This window comes from Leptonotus elevatus, chromosome 11 (assembly GCF_054856555.1).
Source record: "Leptonotus elevatus isolate MCC_2025b chromosome 11, RoL_Lele_1.0, whole genome shotgun sequence".
Lineage (NCBI taxonomy): Eukaryota > Metazoa > Chordata > Actinopteri > Syngnathiformes > Syngnathidae > Leptonotus > Leptonotus elevatus.
In genome coordinates this window covers 11,418,226-11,437,129 of record NC_141249.1, presented here as the reverse complement: position 1 = coordinate 11,437,129, position 18,904 = coordinate 11,418,226, and the positions used below count along the sequence as shown (strand labels likewise).

At 40.2% G+C, this 18,904-nt stretch overlaps 2 protein-coding genes across 2 annotated transcripts; one reads left to right on the top strand and one right to left on the bottom strand.

Moving 5' to 3' along the window:
• Nucleotides 1–1,294: 1,294 nt before the first annotated feature.
• Nucleotides 1,295–13,709, bottom strand: mcoln2 (mucolipin TRP cation channel 2). The gene is made up of 14 exons (XM_086090077.1): nt 13,554–13,709; nt 13,003–13,156; nt 11,469–11,642; nt 11,165–11,321; nt 7,312–7,390; nt 7,147–7,243; nt 6,335–6,434; nt 5,963–6,075; nt 5,714–5,863; nt 4,543–4,644; nt 4,041–4,163; nt 3,424–3,630; nt 3,144–3,268; nt 1,295–1,841 (listed from the first exon to the last, which is right to left on the bottom strand). The coding sequence occupies exons 1-14, from the start codon at nt 13,595–13,597 to the stop codon at nt 1,805–1,807; spliced, it is 1,662 nt and encodes a 553-aa protein (XP_085946203.1). The 5' UTR covers nt 13,598–13,709; the 3' UTR covers nt 1,295–1,804.
• Nucleotides 13,710–14,235: 526 nt separating this feature from the next.
• ctbs (chitobiase, di-N-acetyl-) lies at nt 14,236–18,838 on the top strand. The gene is made up of 7 exons (XM_086090187.1): nt 14,236–14,414; nt 15,656–15,794; nt 16,511–16,719; nt 16,784–16,955; nt 17,034–17,131; nt 17,239–17,400; nt 18,182–18,838. Exons 1-7 carry the CDS (start codon nt 14,298–14,300, stop codon nt 18,368–18,370), a joined length of 1,086 nt encoding a protein of 361 aa, XP_085946313.1. The 5' UTR covers nt 14,236–14,297; the 3' UTR covers nt 18,371–18,838.
• The last annotated feature ends 66 nt before the right edge of the window (nt 18,839–18,904 follow it).

Sequence of the window (18,904 nt, the reverse complement as noted above, 5' to 3'; positions counted from 1 at the left end):
AAACATTTTAAAACATTTCGAAAGCCTTTCTTGAAAGAGGAGTGGGGTGGACATTCCGACTGTAAAGCCTCTAATCAGCCATCGCTGGGTGCGTCCTCCAAGATCCCAGCAACTAATTTCAATGTTGCCAAAGAGGCGCCCACGCCAAACCTCAGCGTGGATGGAACTCCACTCTGCTGCTCGCTGATGATAGGAGTTGGCTCATCGCATGAGCGGAAAAGGGCACTTTCAGATTCAAATTTGGTTTCATACAGTGTTAAATTATTCAAGCTGGCAAGAAAAAAAAAGCAGAACAACAACCACACGTAATGCACGCGTTTCAGTGATAAGAGGAACCGGATAGGAGATCGAATGGATCACATTACAAGCAACATCAAATTGAAGATTTTTTTTTTTTTAAATCAATAGCGGTCAACAATGAGCAAATATTTCCCCCCATTATGGATACAGAGTAAAACTAATGATGGGAAGTGTGGAGCGAAAGACAGGCTTTACGAGAAAAGGGCATGTTTCTGTATAGTGCGATAGCATCTGGAAACAACACCCTAGTACAAGTTACAATTGTATGGATCCAGAAGACTGAGCCTGAGGACGTGCGGGATGCAACATCCTCTGTTTATTCCGTCAGTAAATACACTGGAGGTGGGCACACAGCACTTAGTGTGGCGGGGGTGGGGGGGGGGGGGGGCATAGCGTGACACAACTACTAGTTTAGTGACCACAGTTTTACTTCCTTCATTTGTCAAAAATCTCTGCCAGCGACTTACAGGAAGTACAATTAAATGCTAATCCGCTACATGGCATAATGTTGGAAAACCCCTTTTCACCATTTATACAACTGAATAAGTCATGGCGTCCTACGAGTATATCAACATTTTTGTAAGTAAATTGAGGCAAGATCATTATTCCCGTATTTTTGTTTAATGGTGTGCTGCCTGTGAGACATGTAAAATGGGCGTTGCGAGCTCAATAAAGGCTGCCTCGAACCCACACATGCTAACCGAAGTTAACATCGTTTTAAAATATCAGTGAACACCCACTATGCTCGGCTGTACTGTGTTAACTTTCTTATCCGGGTTTTATTTTGACAGCGGGTCGTCACTTCCACCCAGTTTTGCTGCTGAGGCCAAACGGATTGCAACAATTAGTGACACCCAGTAGAGGTCGCTGTTGAATCACTGACTCACCACTGTTAATGGAAAATAATAGGACACCCGTTTTTTTTTTTTTTAAACTGCTACCTCTGAGGAAGTTTAGGCATTTGTGGTGGCTTTGCTATCTCGTTTATTAAAAAAAATATATATTTAAGTAATACATACATGAACCGCCGTAGTAAGTAATCTAATCAACTGATGATACCGTGCATTTCATTTGTGTGTATTCAACACAATCAGTGGAACAACGATGCACAAAGACAACAGGTAGCCTTTCTTTACTTTGCAATATCTCATTGTATGCACAAAATGGATAATAACACATTTTTTTACTGCAAAATTCTATGAAGCACCAGCATGCGTGGGTACATTCATAAACACATTTGTGCAACCCCTCCACCAGGCCCACGATGTCACTAACAAACACTTTCTATAAAACGTTACATCTTCCTTCAAGACATACAGTGCAAATTCAAGCTTCAGTCTCATGTTCCATATAGGGACTCGTAACGTCTTTTTAGAGCACTAAAGGTGTATAACACAAGCAAGGACTCTGAATGAGGAATCTTTGCAAGTTTGCGTCAGACGTGTGAAGTCCTGTTGCCATCGCTCTCTTCCCAGATTGCATCAACCGGGAGGGGAAACATCTGTCAGCTGATGAGTGCGATGTCATCACTTTCAGAGACTCTGTTAGGATTGGATTAAAACATTGAGATTAGTCACTATGTCTTAAATGTGATAAACTGCAGCTCCTTCAGACATGTAAGGAAATACCATCTTATTCCCAAAGAATGCCAAAATTGGTCTAAGTAATGAGAGCCTGTGCAGAAAGTCGCAAACATGCAATGTCAATTCAAAACCTCTGCCCCACTAACCATCGGTCTTTCATTTTCCTGGCTCAAATGTTGCACTTGGAACCGGGTGCCGATTATAGTGCGTTTATCTCAGAAGCATAGAATTGTGAATCTGGGGTGGTGGACATTCCCAGTGTACAGCCTCTAATTTCAATGCTGTCAGAGCAGAGGAGCGCACGCCAAACCTCAGAGTGGAGGGAAGCCCTCTCCACTCTGTCGCTCACTGATGATTGGCTCATTGAAAAGGAAAGAGCGGGAAAAAAAAATGCCTTCAGAAAAATTAAGCATAAGCAATATACTGTATCCAGAGTAACCAATACCAAAATAGTTTCTACGTCCATTTCATTAGAGCAAATCAAAAGCTATGCGGCAAAAAATAATTTTAATTTATATTCAAGCAGGCCCATATTTTCTTTACCAAAGAGCTTTTCTGTACAAGTGTAAAAAATAGGGGTGATTATTATTTTTTAAATTGTAATTAATTGCATGACTTTAATAGTTAACTCACAATTAATCGCACATTATATATTTTTTCTAAAAGTACAACAACAATTTTTTCCCCTAAATTACATACTCTTGTTTACATAAGTGGGAAACATGTTAAACTAAGAAATATGGCTACATATTGTCATTGATACAGTCATTTCATAATAATTCATAAAATTGAGTTAAAATTAAAAAGATGTACTTTACTGTAAAAAACATGTGATATTGAATTGTGTTGATCATTTTTCTGCCACTTGATGGCATAATTGCATTTGTAAGACATTGGTGACAGCTCAGTGCATTTTCTTTTCATATTAAGAGCGATCTAATCTTTAACACGAAGTAACTTGTGAAATTTTTGCACATTTTTAAAATTGTAAAATACAACCTGACCCCATTCTTCACAAATATATGCATTATTATTACATTTATTTATTTATTACTGCTAAATTTTGACGTGGATGCGTCTTCTGCGTTGAGATAGGCTTTCCAAGTAAGGGGCGGTTATTAATTGTATGTAAAAAAACAAAACAAAAAAAACCAAAGTGGTGTTAAAGCAACTTTAAATGAACACTATCTAGTAAAAACAGTTGTTCAATGTGGTTTTGACTTGTGCATGAGTGCTGATACGACGATGCATGTCACGTACCTCTCACAGCAGCAGAACACCGAGTACTGGCCCGGCTGTCTGCTCTCCTCTGACAATACAAAATCTTTCTGCTCTCTGAGGAACTTTTGAAGGTCTGTCAGTGGGAATCCATTCTTCTGGTAATTCTGTAAGTCCAAGAAAATCAAAGCGCAAAAGTAAAAAAATAAAAATAAAAAAAATGATTTTCATAGGCCCATTAAGAGATAATTGGTGCAACAAAATGAATTCCAAGTAATAGTGATTGATGTCCTGTTCTTCTCCACAGCTCATAAGGAAGTACCTTAATAGTCTCGTATGCATCTGTGATGAGGGCGATGAAGAGCGACAGCACCATGTAGATGAAGAGCGAAATGAAGGAGTAAAGGTAGGCCCGGCTGAAGAGCCAAACCAGCGTGTTTTTGTCCTTCAGCTGGGAAAAGGTGGTGAACATGTCGTCGCCGTTCAACAAGGAAAACAGACACTCCGCCACGAGACTCAGGCCTTCGAACTAAGAGAAATGGAAGGGGGCAAACATTTATCATTCTCCCAGTCTTATTTCAAATCAATCATATTGATTGGCTGATTAAGTCAGGGACTCGAATGCATGCGTCTCCAGAGTGTGATAATAGCACCTCGAAACAACAACAAAGATCCCCAACACTGAAATTCGGGATGTGTGAGATGCCAAGTCTTGCAAAAATGGATCCCTTCAGTAAAAACACCGAAAGCCCACAGGGATTGCTGAAGTCTGCGCTAGTAAATATTGACATTTAGTGTCCAAATTGCAACATTCTATAAAAAAAATATATATATATTATATATATTTTTTTAAATTCACATACAGACCACAATCTCGCACACTGATGCTGGCCGCTTTGATTTCGCTTGTCACCTAACTCATCAGAAGTACATACTTACCTTCTCGTGGTACGGTCCCAAGACGATCCAGCCGCAGAAGGTGTAGCCGAGGTAGATCATGCCAGCACAGCAGCAGAAACGCAACACCTTTGGAAAGGCCGCCTTCATGGTCAAAATCAGCACCTACAGAGAGCAATGCGATATATGTATGACTTGGAAACAAAGCCGAAGCACCAGAGATATGAGGAGTCTCAGAAAGATTCACACACACACAATACATTTCAAATCCAACTACAAGTTTGCACTGCCACACTTTCCTCTTCTCGCACATTGAACAAAGCAAATGGAGCAGGATCTCTTTGCAGACGTACTGGATGATCATCTGAACCACATTGAAGGAGAAAGCTCATAGTTTGGGTTTGTAAAAATTTATTTTATGACACCGGTCCTGGAACTTTCCTGACATACCTTCCCCCACATCAAAAACAATTGTAGTTTGTCAAATAAAGTAGCTTCACTCAGTCTATCTGAACGAAAGAAAAACAACAACAAAAAGACTCACATTGTATTTCTGGAAGTAGCTCAGATAGCGGATCACGCCGACCCACACCAATAACGTTGACGTGCCCAGAAATATACTGCACACGTCGTAGCTGGTTAAACTCTGTGGGCCAAGGAAGAGTGAGTGGAATAATCAAATGAAAATCATATGCAACATTGGAGACTATAAAAGGTTCATTCTACATGGACAAAATATTGGGCCACGTGGTCAACTGCAGGAAATTAAAAGAAAAAAAGAAAATGGAGGGGGAAAAAAGTCGCATTATAAAGGGGAAGTCAAGTCCAAATTTGTCTTGACAATATGTTCTTTCTATGCATTATTCTGAATAATATTACGTTTGTGGAATAAGAACTAAGCAGCAAAACCCACCCGAATTTATCAATCCTATGGAGGTGTGGCCATTTCGATACTTGCTATCAACTGAAAATGACTTCACCGTGCCTTTCAATAAAAACTTTATCCCTAAACATTGTCAAAAATGCACTTCTAATAAAGTATTGGCAAAATCTGTAGAACGTAACTAAAGTCATTTATCTAATTTAATTTTTAAATAAAATCATCTGTAAGTTACAGATGATTTACAGACTGTAACCAAGATACTTTTAAAATCAAGTAATCAGTAAAGTAACTAAGCTACTTTCAAGTAACCGCTACTTTTAAAATCCAGTAATCAGTAAAGTAACTAAGCTACTTTTAAGTAACCAAGCTACTTTTAAATTCAAGTAATCAGTAAAGTAACTGAGCTTCTTTGATCTGAGCTACTTTTAAAATCATGCAATCAGAAAAGTAACTAAGCTACTTTCAAGTAACCGAGCTACTTTTAAAATCAAGTAATCAGTAAAGTAACTAAGCTACTTTTAAGTAACCAAGCTACTTTTAAAATCAAGTAATCAGTAAAGTAACTAAGCTACTTTTAAATTCAAGTAACCAGTGAAGTAACTGAGCTTCTTTGATTTGAGCTACTTTTAAAATCAAGTAATCAGAAAAGTAACTCAGTTACTTTTTCAGGGTAACTGTTGCAACACTGAATAGGTCAACACCGGTTGGAGTCATTTGGATCCTAAAGCTATTTAGAGTGAAATATGAATCACAAATGTATTTATTATTATTTTTTTTAAGCCAATGTCAAAATTTGAAAGCGTGCATATCCTCTAGGGGCAAACTAGCTTACCTTTGCTTGAATTTCCATCTTCAGTATTGATCCAATTATGGTCAAGAGGTCGCTGACAATTACCAGCACATACCAGCCATTAAGGAACTCTCCTTGGTCATCCTCGCACACTTTTCGGTTGTAGTTGTCATGGAGGAACCGTGAGAACCTCTGAAACGCACACGAATGATACGACGTGTCTGCGTTGCGCACGTTTTGCCTGCGCTACGGCCCATTTGAACTTGTAGGAATGCCAATAAACAGACTGACCTGCAGTAACCTGACGGCCAGCACGATTGAGCGGGTGCACAGCACGGCCGACGTGAGGCAAACCACAATGACAAAGCCGTCAAACACCAGAAGATAGTGTGTGTTTTTCTGAGCTGAAATGTAGAGATAGCGCACACGAGAACGTTAATCTCTCACGTAAGCGCGCCACTTTCGTGAGTGATAACCGCAAAAAGGAAACCGCCTCTGTGGGCAACACAAGCTAAGGTGCTCTGAAACTCCCCAACCGCAAGAGCGCGTTTGCACCGCTGCACCAATATTTGTCATGTTTATCACATTATCTATTGAACGTCAAATATGCTGTAAATTAATACATCCCACAAATAACAAAATGCCAGCGTCATTAAACGCTACCTGTTCCAGATATCTTCCAGTCTCGGCATGCACTGCTCTGTGCATCGATGTCCAGAAAGAGTTTGACCTTTCCACTGTGGCACTGATTATCAAACGTTATCTGGACAACACACACACACACACACACAAACAAAAACAATATTATAATGTTGGAGACTTAAACTTAAGTTTGAAACTGCAATCTTAAAAAAGGTCAACCTAATTTGTTCAGATTTGTAATATATGTTTTTCAATAGGCAACAATTGGAATTTAAAAAGCCTGCTCAAGGGTCAAACTATCCCATCATAAAACCTTTATAGGCCATGTTTTAGGTTACATTCCAGCATTAACAATGCAACTGTCAAACGAGCGTAAAAAAAAAAAAAAAGTTAATCATTAACTACTAACTACATAAACTATCATAAATCCCTCCAACCGTTTTATAAAGCTTATCCTGTTCAGCATCACGAGAAACTTGGAGCCTATAAACAACGGTTACACTTGTCATCTACCCTGACGACACATGACAAACATGCGAGGAAGGATTACGTAACATTTGCCTGAGAGCCGAGTCTCTTAATCAATACCCAACATTGCCGAGTTCGGAGTGTTCAATCCGTTGGTCTTGTGCCGTTTCACAACAAAACACTTTGAATCCTCGGATGCTCGATGTGAAAGTTTCACAAGATTTGCTGACAGCTCTTTTTTTTTTCCCCCTTCAACTTATGTGCTATAATTTTCATGAGTTTCCAGTGTTGCAACATTCAGTTTCAACTGTATTCTAATTCTGCTTTGTCAACTCATTATGAGAGAAAATGAGTCAAAGTCATACCGTGACAGAAAATGAGAAACAGTCGGGCAACTCGCGCGACCGCACTGTTTGCAGGTTGATCCCCTTTAAATTGAAGGCTATTTTCACGTCCACCAACCTGGAAATGAGAATAAGATTAGATTCATACTTTACATTTAGCTAGAAAAACGTGTCATGGTAGAACACCTGTAAAAGTCCAGTTCGAAAAAGGATGCGTTGAGGGTTTTCCATTGGCGTGCGCTCTTTGGATCAATCGATAAGCAAACTGGGGGAAGAGGAGAGAAGCAAAATACAAAAGCAAGATCAAACATGACATCTCAAGTAGTCTACACTAGGGGTGTGCAAAAAAAAAAAAAAAAAAAAATGAATCACGATTCTCATTTAGTACGACTCGAATCGATTTTACATGTCCCAAAATCGATTTTATTTAAATTATTTTATACTGTCTTGCCTTATTGTGCGTGCCTTTATTTGGAGCGCTGTTCATGTTGTACCCGATTTGGCCACTTAGGAGCAGTGTGGTTCCACACAGTCTAACACACTGTTAAGTTGTAGCCACATTAGAGAGTAGAAGGAAAAAGTCACAATCAAGTTATTCCAATAAAAGTTGTTGGTTTTTGCAGTTTGGAACCGTTCTTTTGAGTGATAATGCTAGTTAGCATTAGCGAGTCAGACTGGAGTAGATCATTACAATTCCTTGCACATTTATAGATTGAAGCAAAAATCATTGTAAACCCCAAAAAAATCGTTCTTAATCGAAAATAGATTCTGAATCGAATCGCAGGCCCAAACAAAATCGGAATTGAATCGGGAGACATTCAAAGATTCCCACCCCTGGTCTACACGTTATCTGGGCATGATGTTGCTCATCATCGATCTCACGTATAAATCAAACGGGTTATGTTGAGGCAGTTACTTTGTCTTAAAGCAAGTGATCATAATAATAATAATAATAATAATAATTTTAAAAAAATCACGACTTGATAGCAACCATCTTAAAGAGCAATTTATTGAGGCTCAACTCTCTGGATGCTTAAACCTAGCTACCTGAGAACTTTAACTGAAGTAGGCCAAACAATTCACTTAACTCTTTGACTGCCAGACGTTTTCAGAAAAGGGATGCCGCCAGTGCCAGCCGATTTAAGCATTTTGACTGATTTTCAAGGTCCACAGAAAATGTTCTGTTTGGACTATGGAAACACACGTACTACCAAATGAAAGATTGGACTTTCATCTTTCATCAGAAAAAAAGAGTTTGTTTCTACCTTATTCCGTTCTTTAGTAATCAACAATAGAAAATGGTTAGTTTGACCCAATTTCGCCTGTGTTGGACCAAAATACGGAGAAATCAAGCTTTTAGTGAAACGATATTATTTCATGCATTCTAGTGAATTTGACACTTCTTTTTGTCCATGAATGATGCCACAAACACCTAAATAGTGCTTTACTTCTATAAAACACTACCACCAAGAATGAAAAAGTGTTTTTTGATAGCAAAATACGTTTATTTACATTCAACAGTGTAACAATTTGACAACAATTTGGCAAACTATTTACAAATGTGTGCAACTGTGGTGCTATTTACAAATATGTGGATGTTTCAACGACAGTTTTTCTTTTTGTAACACTCTCCTGCGTGCAAAGAGACGCAACAGCATTTGCACAACAGATTGCCTCTTCGCGTGCGCCACTTTCTTGCCGGCCGTTTTTTTCCGGGGAATAGCAAGTATATACTGCAGTGTGTCATCAAGTCTAATATCAGGATCATGCTACGGTTACGTTACGGTGGTGTTACGTCTCGCTTCCCCGTGTCCTTCAGTTGCTATACCGGGTTGGTAGGAGATGTTCTGATCCATTTTATCCACTCCATTCATGGTGGCATCGTAGTCCAGAAACAGTGTCTTCTCCGTGATCAGACTGTACCCGCTCCTCCGATGAATATGCATTGGACTCGGGGTACTCTTCATTGTCCGATCGAATGTCCGCTTGTGCAGCTCCGCGTTTTCCGGCCTTAGCAGCGCTAGCCGCGCTTTGCCGGTGGGGCTTACTACGTGTTCATAACAGTCACGTTGGCGTAGAGCTCGGAGTCATCTTCATCATCATCATCATCATCAATCTGCATTGGTCGATGCCAACTCTCCATCGCCCGATCGAATGTCCGATTGTGTAGAAGTACCCGGCCGGCTATTGTGCGCGTTTTCCGGCCTTAGCAGCGCTAGCCGCGCTTAGCCGTGAGGCTTACTACGTGTTCATAACAGTCACGCCAAAGCTTCCAACTTTGGCGTAGAGCTCGTTGTCATCATCATCGTTGACATCAATGCGCTTTTTAGTATTGATTGATGCTTTCCGTCTTTGAAAAAAATGCTCAAGCTGAGCTGCTTGTAACCGGTTGCTTGGTCAAGCCATTGTGGCTTGGATCAGCCATTGTCTCCTCAACACTCTAGCTCCGCCTCACGTCTTCTACTGACGCCCACGGTGGGCGGCCCATCCAACCTTGTGCAAAGAGAGTCATCGCTGCCCTCTAGGGGCCAAAACGAGTCTTTGACTAATCAGATCTGCCTGATACTTTCAGCACAGCTGCCCAAGGCTTTCCTGCACCCGTTTTTGAAAAAAAAAAAAAAAAACATAGGGGACGTCTTTTAACGTCCTCGGCGCCCTTCCCTAGGTTTATGCTAAACGTTTTATAACGTTTATGGCAGTCAAAGAGTTAAGGTGACATTAACCCAAAAATTGACTTTGCAACACGTTGTACGTGCCCAAGTAGTCTAAACACGGTATTCTGATTAATATTGTATTTGTGAAATATGAGTTATGCAGCAAAATCCACCCGGTTTTATCCATCTCAGGGGGTGTTCATTTTGCCAATTTCTGATGACTGAAAATGACATAGTTGCTCAGGCAACAACCAATCACGACTCAGCTTTAAAAAATGGGTGGTCACCTGAACAACTGTGATGTCATTTTCAGTCAACAGCAAGTGACAAAATGGCCGCCCCCTGAGATAGATCAAAACAGATTGCTTCTTTAAAAGGGATACTAGACTCATAATAATCTCATTCCATAGCCACCGACGGCTATAGACATAAAAAATTTGTTTGAACTATTTCTATTAGTTGACATTTTTTAACACTTTTGTTAACAAGAGTATGAAAACCTAGATTTTTTTTTATTGTATATTTAGAACAGATATAAAATCGTGAGTTAACTAGTGAAGTCATGCGATTAATTGCGATGACAAATTGTAATCGCCTGACGGCCCTAATTTTTAATAATCTTTTCTTTTTTTAAATCTTTTTTTTTTCAAGAGAAAATTAGGTGCGTCAGGTGATTAATTTTTTAAAACCTTATTAATTGCAAGACTTCGTTAGTTAACTCACGATTAATAACAAATTTGTATCTGTTTTAAATCTGCAATAATTTTTTTTATAGGTTTTCATACTCTTGTTAACAAAAGAGTGAAAAAAATGTTAAACTAATAGAAATAATTAAAACGAATAGGCGTCAATGGCAGTGAATGAGCTTTAATGTGATAACTTAATTATTTTCCATGAACAATTAATACCTTTATAAACTATTTTCTCCACTTGCTGTCGACTGAAGATGACATCACCTGTGCTGAGGAAACAGGTAACGTCCAATCACGGCTCAGTTTGCTGACCAAACCCAGAAAACAGGTGATCCGTGATTGGTCGTGACCTATTTCCTCAGCACAGGTGATGTCATCTTCAGTCGACAGCAAGTGGGAAATGTTGTTTTTCAGGGTGTTAATTGGACATGAAAAATAAAGAAGTTCTACAAAATATTAACTTTTTACAGCTGAAAATGGCTCATCTTCCACAAATGCAATATTAATCAAAATACCATGTTTAGACTAGTTTTGGTTGAACAACTTTGGGGCACTTGACTATGAAGAACCAACAGTATTTTTATTTGTTTAAACGCCAAATTGTGGAATTCCACGCACGTTGATGAGTTTTAGTATTACCCGTTTTCCACGCTAACTAACCAAGATGTGTACTTCTTATGTGGAAATGTTCACCTGTCTCCAACTGGGCGTCAATGTCATATGCCTCATCCGAAGGTTCGACGCTGCCTCTCCTGTAGAGGTTCTTGCAGATGACCAGAGGCAGTAAGCCACCATCTTCATCCTCAGTATAACCGATGGGACCCACAGCCAGCCGGCCCAGCTGGCTGTACTGTAAACACAAGCGTGCGTCACACAAATCTACCGATGCGGGCCAAACATCCGCATACCGCGCTTCACTTGCTCAATCAAACAATCGTTTCAAAAACACATACCCGACGGTGAAATGTTCTTATTAAGAAGGCATTCGGGAACTTGCCTGATCCAGCACATGAAACAAGCTGTCGTAGACACCTCGTTGCGAGTAGACCGCAACGCTGTAGTCGTCCTCATCCACGCCGCTGTAGTCCTTCAGGAACAGGTTTTTCAGGGCCATGGCGTTCTCCTCCTTGTAGGACACCACCAGCTGGTTGTTAAGGCCGAAGAGGACCAGCTGAAAGGAAAAGATGATCGATATTGTTGACGCGTTGCGTATCTTCAACTCTGTGAGGCATCAGACAAAAACACAAGGCGCGGGGCGGATCCAGCCTGTCGTAGGATGTTTGATTTTTTTTGCATTCATGAAGCATGTCGCTAAATGGGTTTGTTCTTTTCATTCGGGCAGTAAATCTTTACCACAATCCAATGCCAAAATACGTTTTATTGGCTTTATTTTCGTCACTAATAGCAAACTAATAGCGAATGAAGATGAAATTGAATTTCCTACAATGAATTAACGTGCCTGGGTTCTCAATAAAATACAAGGAAAACAATTGAAAGGCAATTTTATGAACACACTTCCATTAAGATGCTACTGCAATTGCACTTACAATACACGCGTCAAACATCGGATTTATATAGCGCTTTTCTAGACACTCAAAGACGCTTTACAATGGAATGTATACATTATTCACACACTGGTGGGGGTAAGCTACCGACGTAGCGAAAGCTGCCCTGGGGCAGGCTGACGGAAGCGTGGCTGCCAGTGTGCGCCTACGGCCCCGCCGACCACCACCAAACACACATTCGCACCTGGGAGGCAATGTGCGGGAAGTGCCTTGCCCAAGGACACAACGACACATGACTTGGGGAGAGCGGGGAACGAACAGCCAACCTTCTGGTTACTGAACAGCCGTCTCTACACCCCTGAGCCACGGCCGCCACACAGGGAATTTGTCAAGAAATTTTGGCAAAGCACGGGCCGCATAAGATGACGTGAGGGACCAGATCTGGTCCACGGGCCGTAGGTTTGAAATGGCCAACTTAAAAAATAAAAATTATCAATAGAGTTCACCCAACCTTTTATTACATTTTTTTCTTTTTACGCTGCACATGCTTGCGGCACCTGCACGATGATTTCAGTGCGGCGACTGTGTTGTTAATGACAACAAACAAACGACAATGAATCGACTTCAAGCTATAGCCATCATTGTATAATGGACAGAATAATTGACGTTGATAATGTTGTCGGTCTAACACCAAAGTACAAACAAGTGCCAGTATCCGTCAGAGGTCGACCTCAGGTTTCACTGTATGAACTTTCCGTACCATGCAAGTAAGACATCAACAAAACAACTGCAGTCCTGCAAAACACATTTTGCTTTGGTTTCCACCAAAACAAACGGGTTCTCTCAATTTCCTCTGAATGTTGCAATCATTTCAACACCGTCAGCAGCAAAGCGGTCAATGTTCACGTGTGCACGCATTGGCTCACTTGTATCATCAGACCTTAACTCCAAGCCTCAACTTTGTCATGCTTATAAATGAACTAGATTCAGATGCAAAAGGAGCACTCTGCAACATGAGGTACATACTTGTGTGGTGATCATGACTATCTTGAGGATCTGCACCCCCAATTTCCAAGGTTTGTGCCTTCGGGCCCGGTACTTCTCACATGGGCTCATAAAGTAGAACTTCAGGTCATCTCTCAGCTTCTCCTCCTTGACTAAGTCTTGAGTTGTGGTTGAACTGGGGAACAAAATACATCTATTTTAAAATAGTATCAACATATTTTATATTAATTTCGTAGAGAATTATGAGTAGCTATTTTTCCAAGACTCCTCACTCTGAACTGACAGTGGCTACTTTCATGGCTGTAGCCCCGAGTCCGAAGTTGCTTGAGGAAGTTCAATATTGACCCAAAATGTTTATGTTCATGTTACGAAACATTTAGCAGCAATTTACATCGTGCGTTGCCGTCGTTATTAGGTTGATAAGAATCGTACATTACATGAATTTACTCTTAAACACACGACGTTTTTTTTTTGTTTTTTTTTATATTAAGAAGTGACTAAAAGTGACTTTTGTTTAAACAAAAACATGACCAGTACACGTTAGAAAGCACATAAGATCATATAAAACTCACCTCACTGAATTGCTCCTATCGAGATAACGAGTCAAAAGTTCCATGATGGACAGAAAGCCCGCGGCAGTCACTCGCCACGCGTGGCCATCAGTATGACAGACACCAGCTTTGATCCCCACAAGAGTGCGTGATCGCCAGCCAATCAGCAAGTGTCTTTTGGGCGTGTGCCAAAATATAGCCAGTGGTGACCACAAGGGACCGCTGTGTGGAAATGTTAGTGTCGCAAAAACATCAAGTTAGTTGCTCTAACCTCGCGCCAGGCAACTCATTTGGGCAACAATGTGTGCATTTGCTTAAACTGCCAGCAGATGAGGTACTTCCCCTGATACTGGTTCAACTTTTGCGTCCGCTTTCAAAGAAGACATTTTTCCGTAGACCGTAGGCACTAAGCATTGTATTTTAATCATTTGCAACCGATGTAAATGATCAAATTGAGTTCAAAGACTTTTTGGGGGGTGCAAATTCACATCTCATCTCAATTTTTACTGCCTTATTATAACATATGATTCGTGTTGCATTACATTGAATTGTCATGAAAATAAAGACACATATATGAGGTGCAAAAGTTATACACGACACGACGGTATTATATTGTCCAATAAATGCATACGTTTTAAAGGGTTTAGTCACGACACTTCTGATTTGCGCATGACTTGACTGTCTAAACTTTGTCCATCATCAGCCACCATAGAGGACGAACTCTTCCGAGTGTGGTTCGGTTTTTATCGGAAGTCCGGATTTAAAATGTCACCCTATTTTCTTGTGGTTTTATCGTCGTTAATCCTGGTTAGCTGGGCCGACTCCTGTCCGTGTGAGAGAGCCGAATTATGCCATCAGATACGTGACGAGAGAGATTTCGAGGTACTTCTGCTGGACCCTTTTAACTCCTCATTGAATAAATCCTCTTTAAATGAGGATAATCCACTCAAAAGTATCACTTACACCGTTATTACGATGTTTCTATATCGTGACAAATACTTCGAATAAGCAGTAAAAAAAAAAAAAGTACTTTTTTGAGAACGTTATTCTGCTATGTGCGCGGTGTTGTTCATTTGGTCTCGCGAAGTTTCTGTTCTCCTTAAATCCAAAATCAGGTCAAAATTGATTACAGCAATGTGTCAAGCATTTGTAAGATTTTGTAATAATTCTGCAGTTTTAAAACGTTAATATCTTTGTCAGCGTCATTTATATTGCACAATATTTTTTTGTATAGAAAATAAATATAGATAGGATCTCGGTGTGAGTGCGTCGTCACAAACATAGAACTCCACTTTTGGAGGGGGTCCACTTTCTGATTTACCCCAAAATGATCTCATGCAATCGAATAACAACGTAAGTCCAAATTTAGGACTGGTTACTAGTGTTTTTGGTTTGTTTGTTTGTTTGTTTTAAAAGAGACAGCGTGTATTATTTAGTACCATCTAGTGGTGAACTAATAATTCATTCATTTAAAAATAAAAAATAAACACTATTAATTTCAATCATATGCAAAAAAATATCCTCTATCACATCAGCACGCGTAAAAAAAAAAAATATATATATGGTCTGGTATATTACATAAATTGCGCCACACCTTATAGGATGCTGACCTGTGGCTGCCATCTTTCTGCTACGGTTACCCAAAGGAGAAGAACTCTGTGAATGTAGTTACTAGTTAGCCTCTCATGGTGCTTGCAGCTGATGCCGGACCCAATGGGTTGACCGGAGCTTACCTTCCACAGCTGGGACCTGCCATGGTTGTCGCTGAGTCCCGTGGTTGTCGCTGAGTCCCGTGATTCATGCTATCGCAGCTTTTGCTAGCTTTACTCGCTACCCGCTCTTGTTAGCCGCTCCAGCGAGTCCTTGCTAGCCACGCTTGCTCGCTCACTCCAAATAATAATTGGCATTAAGTTTGTGAAGTGTGGGCTCTCTGAGGCACCACTAGATGGCACTAAATAATATACACTGTCACTTTAATTTTAGTTGCCCATTTGATGTGGACAAAAAAATATAGAATATCTGCATGTGTCCTCATGTATACAAACACTGACCACACAGGGAAAGTGTGCTTCAGTTTTCCAAGTAATACGTTTAAAACAATTTCTGTGGGTGTGTGCTCTCAGGTGTTTGTGTTCGACGTGGGCGGGAAGACATGGAAGTCGTACAATTGGAGCGTGGTGACGACAGTGGCCACATTTGGGAAATACGACTCGGAGCTCATGTGTTATGCTCATTCCAAAGGAGCACGGGTCGTACTCAAAGGTATTACCTTGATCCAATCATTTGATGTCTCGCCCTTATTGTCTACTTATCGGTAGCCTAGCCTAAAGCATCATTATTTATTAAGTCATTCACTGCCATTGACGGCTATAGACGTCAAAAATTCATTTGTACTATTTCTATTAGTTGAATTTTTTCCCCCACTTTTTTTAACAAGAGTATGAAAACTTATATATATTTTTTATTGTATTAGAACAGATATAAAATTTGTGATTAATCGTGGGTTAACTAGTGAAGTCATCCGATTAATTACCCCCTAATTGCCCCTAATTCTTAATAATGTTTTCTTTTAAAAAAAACTAAAGATGATTAAAAAATATATATTTTTGTTTTGTTTTTTTGTTTAATAGGAAAGATTATTAAAAATTAGGGGCATCAGGCAATTAAAATTTGTAATCGTAATTAATCGCATGACTTCACTAGTTAACTCACGATTAATCACAAATTTTATATCTGTTCTAAATGTACAAAAAAATCTAGGTTTTTATATTCTTAACAAAAATGGGGAAAAAAATGTTAAACTAATAGAAATAGTTTAAACATTTTTTTAAGTCTATAGCTGTCAATGGAAGTGAATGAGTTAAGTTAATAAGAAACATGATTGTTCTTGCTAACATTTTATTTTCTCCATTGTATTTCCTGCGGATGGAAATGTCAGCAATTTAGTAGAATGTTTCATTCGTACGCCTTTCCTAAAGGTGACGTTCACCTCGCTTACATCGTGGACCAAAACAACAGGACAGGCTGGATAAGGGACAAGATCGACTTGGCCAAAAGTCAGTTCATGGATGGAATCAACATCGACATTGAACATGCAGTTGAAGAAGACTCGCCTGAGTACTTCGCCCTAACAGACCTGGTCAAAGAAACCACTGAGGCTTTCCACAAGGAGATCCCCGGTTCCCAGGTGGCCACGCTTCTGGTCCCTGCTACACCTATAACCTCCCTACTGACCTAATCCTCTTCTTTAGGTTTCTTTTGATGTCGCCTGGTCCCCCAAATGCATCGACAAGCGCTGCTACGATTACGTCACCATCGCCGAATCCTGCGACTTGCTTTTTGTGATGTCCTACGATGAGCAGAGCCAGATCCTGGGCGACTGTATCGCCATGGCCAACGCCCCCCTTACGCAAACTGTTAACGGTTTGTGGTGCAATGGCGTGTCAAGGGTGAACTAACCAATCAACAACAACAACCGCTTGTCTTTCTGTCTCTCTCCAGCCTATGATCAATATCTGAATTTGAAGATAGCTCCGCAGAAGTTAGTGATGGGCGTGCCATGGTACGGCTACGACTACCCTTGTCTCAATCTTTCACAGGTTGGATTTTTATATAGTGTTGCCCAACACTAATATTTTTTAATTTGGTTTATGACGAAGGCTGTGTACTTTTCCAGCACAATTGACTGTATCTTCCCATGCACCAGGATGGCCTGTGTTCAATTGCCAAAGTGCCGTTCCGTGGTGCTCCATGTAGTGATGCTGCTGGAAGGCAAAAAGCCTACAGCTGGATCATGAAGCAGGTCAACAGCTCCTTGTCAGGCCGCTTGTGGGACGGCGAGCAGCAGGCGCCCTACTTCAATTACATGGTGTGTATTGGTTCTGTTTTAAGGTGTTTTGATTGATTTATACACACATGACCAAGGTGTGTGTGTGTGTGGGGGGGGGGGGGGGGGGTCACATGCCAAAATCCCCAATAGCCAGGTTCCTCCTTCAACCCAAAATGCTGTTGTAGTACCGAGACTGACCTTTAAGAGGCAGCATGGTACTACAGGACAGATTCCATACGGCTGGAAAATATAAAGAAGAGTGATTAGTAGTAGTAGTAGTAGTAAAATAAGGAAGTTCATTCAGGGAGGCAAAGCTTTACCCACATCATGAGTAGAAAAAAAGAAAACAAAAATAAATAAATAAATCTTAATAACCGTCATAATATTCATCCACCTTTTGCTATTGACTTAGGGGACTGAAAGAAGCTAAGCTAACTGTTAGCCCACCTGGTAACTGCATTGTGGTCGCAAACTTTTTATTGTTATTGTTAAGAACAGCCACGTTTTATTTAAAACACTCGGCACAACCTGTCACTCTTCTACCCCCCCCCCCCCCCCCCACACTCAACAATTCTTTGACTAATTGAAATCTACAGCCAGAACATGGCATACAAAAGCAAAATAATAATCATGTACAAGACATACAAAACAAAATCTCAATAACAAAGATAGTAAAACAAAAGAAAAACATCCAGGAGTCTTAAACTATGAAATAGCCTAATGGGGAAAAAATGAGAACACAACCTCAAAGCCTTCCTACAGTAAACCTTCCTGTTGAAAATCTTAAAGTTAACCACAACTTTGTGTCCTCATTGTGCAGGACCCGGAAGGACAGATTCACCAGGTTCGGTATGACGACCCAGAGAGTATTTGCCTCAAGACGAATTTTGTGAAATCTAAAGGTTTGAGAGGAGTGGGCATGTGGAACGCTAACATTTTGGACTACAGCGACGATCCGGTTGCCAGGCAACAGAGCGCAATGATGTGGAACGCTCTCTTTGGATGCTAGCTGGCCGAAGGTTTACGGGCTCTCGACATTTTCAGCGGCTGTGTTGTTGTTGTTGCCAAGTCAACAAGCACCTTTGTGGCAACGCAGTGCCAGTTTGTAGATGCATTCATGTACTTCAGGCATTTTTGTTGCTTTTTTTTTTCTTTCTGCTACATTTCAGTGCATTTTGGTCTCAGACATTCCACTGGGCTAAATGAGTAAACTGTGATTCAGTTTTTGTGCGCTTACCACTGCTACTGAACTGATTGTGATCTGTATACTAGTCTGCCTTTTACACACAGAACAGAACCCTTGGAATCAATGCAATGAGGGAAGTAAAGTTTCATTGTCTAGTTTGATTCAGTTATAGAATACTTAAAATTTCAACAATTCATTTTTTTGTCATAAACTTACATACTCTTGATTTTGAGGTTAGGTTGATTTTTAATACTGTACTGCTATTTGACAATAAAAGGTCTAATTGCTTAACTTTCTTTTTGATGCATATATGTGAAAATTGTTTGGCTCAAATGTTTATTAGTTGAGACTATAATC

Excerpts from the sequence above, each read along its gene's own strand:
- mcoln2 (XM_086090077.1), bottom strand. The coding sequence starts at position 13,597 with ATGGAACTTTTGACTCGTTATCTCGATAGGAGCAATTCAGTGAG. Across the intron at positions 11,643-13,002 it reads TAGTCATGATCACCACACAA|CTGGTCCTCTTCGGCCTTAA; the intron begins GTATGTACCTCA and ends TTTTCCTTTCAG. Across the intron at positions 7,391-11,164 it reads TGACGCCCAGTTGGAGACAG|TTTGCTTATCGATTGATCCA; the intron begins GTGAACATTTCC and ends CTCTTCCCCCAG.
- ctbs (XM_086090187.1), top strand. The coding sequence starts at position 14,298 with ATGTCACCCTATTTTCTTGTGGTTTTATCGTCGTTAATCCTGGTTAGC. Across the intron at positions 16,720-16,783 it reads AGGAGATCCCCGGTTCCCAG|GTTTCTTTTGATGTCGCCTG; the intron begins GTGGCCACGCTT and ends CCTCTTCTTTAG. Across the intron at positions 16,956-17,033 it reads CCTTACGCAAACTGTTAACG|CCTATGATCAATATCTGAAT; the intron begins GTTTGTGGTGCA and ends GTCTCTCTCCAG.